We start from the raw sequence: 1,966 nt of genomic DNA, 5'->3' as shown, positions 1-1,966 counted from the left end.
TTGTATAGAAAATTTTCTTTAAATCTTGTGAGATATCATAGAAATGTAACCAGTTATCCATATATTGAATAAATACGAAAGAACTAGCAATTAAAAAGTAGGTCAATGAATGCTTTTTGATAGGTTCCGCTCTAAGATACTTGAAAACTCTTTGAGTTTGAAAAGAATTTCATCAATCCTACACAAACACAAATGGAAGATTTGTCTTAAAGACGATACAATCAAGTATAATTAGTTACTATACATCAACAGTTGTTTTTGCAACGGTGCTGCAATTTAATCATTAGATACATCCGTTATGATATAATTCAATATCCTTTTGCATTTAACAAGTGAAATAATGATTTACAACAAAACTACAACTATAATAACTATAAAAACTATGATTTGAAGTGTTATGTAATTCAAACATCCACTTTATTCTATTTCTTGTATGCAAATTTCTCTTTTTACCCCTTTAATCTTGTACTTTTAGTTTGACTGCAAAAGGGTTTTCAACTGATCCTATCCACAAAGACCCATCTCTCTCCATCACTTCACTAGCATACTTCCAAATTTTACCATTTACATCCTCTAAGATTTCCAATATTTCACCATCTACCCCTAACTTTGCTGCCAAACCTTCACCTCCTGCTTTAGCAATATATGAGCTCAATTTAACAGGGTCAATGGGAAGTTTCATCAAAGCATTTACAATCCAAGGAAGTGAGTGAATCCATCTCAAAATCTTGAGTCTTCTTGAATACATTGCCACCCAAAATTCTCCATTCTGGTTCCTCTTGATGTTGTCCGGAAATCCAGGAAGATCAGCAAACACTTCAAGAGTTCCGGCTTTTGCTGTTTTAAGCCAATACCTCAAGATTCTACAATTGGTTGTCTCGGCCACAAGAAGAAAATTACCATCTTGACTTAATGCTACTCCATTTGGGAAGGTGAGGTTGTGAAGTAAAACGACAACCTCTTTGCTTTCAAGATCGTATTTCATTAAGCTTCCAGTTTTGTCATTAGTCAGTACGACAAGCATGTGATCCCTATACGAAATTAGGGAAACAATTAACAAAATATCATTATATAACTATCCTAATACGAGAGTCATACATATTAATATGTTACTATTTTCATCCTACCGAATTCTTTAAATCTTCTTATACTTGATTACTCAAAAATTGTCATTACAAAAGTGTTATGATTTCAATAGCCTCTTCACTAATTTCCAAACCTATTAGGCCTTCAAGGACACTATTATAGCGAATTCTTGAAAGACAAATGGTAATCTTGAAAAAAAAAAAGTAGGGAGGTTTCTTTTAGCATTAATTACTTTTCCAATAATTACTCCATCATTTTGAAACCGACATCAAGCTTTAATTTCATTTATTAATATGTAATGTGTAACTTATGAATAGTATGAATTAATGTATAATTGTTATATATGAGTAGCTTATGAACATTGTTTACCAATAAAAATATAACATATATGAAAATGTTCATTACTGAACACATACCTGAATGTGTACGTATATATGACTGGTGAACAATGTTCACCTATGAACAAGGAACAATATAAGTCCATCATAATATGTTAAACACACATACAAATTTCATTTGGGAAAGACATCAATCATGGTATGTTAAACACACCCATAAATTTGAAAAGACCCAAATCTTAAGAACAATGTAACTCCCATATTTTGTAAACGTATTCTTATTATTTTACCCTCACTTGCTAAATATTTAATAAGCTATCAACCATAAACCAATACGGATTCCTATTGGACCATTTTAGTTTGTATAGTTAACACAAAAGATGACACGGACACCCTTTTATATATATATATATTAGTTGTGTACCCGCGCAATGCGGCGGGAGCCATGAATTTTAACGATTTTGAAGTTCCACCGATTTTATAAGATAAGATTTAACGATGATATATGTTACACTTGGTCTTTACATATTAATACAATTTGA

General features: G+C 31.4%; 1 protein-coding gene across 1 annotated transcript in view; it reads right to left on the bottom strand.

The window, feature by feature from the left end:
* Nucleotides 1-300: 300 nt before the first annotated feature.
* LOC112512580 (protein STRICTOSIDINE SYNTHASE-LIKE 10-like) overlaps nt 301-1,966 on the bottom strand; it is an 8,954-nt gene continuing 7,288 nt past the window's right edge. Inside the window, exon 3 of the mRNA XM_025118622.1 lies at nt 301-1,031. Within this exon, the coding sequence (XP_024974390.1) occupies nt 458-1,031 (574 nt within the window). The 3' untranslated portion in view covers nt 301-457. The remainder of the gene's footprint in view (nt 1,032-1,966) is intronic.

This window comes from Cynara cardunculus (assembly GCF_001531365.2).
Source record: "Cynara cardunculus var. scolymus isolate 2C chromosome LG 5, CcrdV1, whole genome shotgun sequence".
Lineage (NCBI taxonomy): Eukaryota > Viridiplantae > Streptophyta > Magnoliopsida > Asterales > Asteraceae > Cynara > Cynara cardunculus.
Note: the sequence above shows the minus strand (reverse complement) of the source record. Positions and strands in the feature narration are given on the sequence as shown.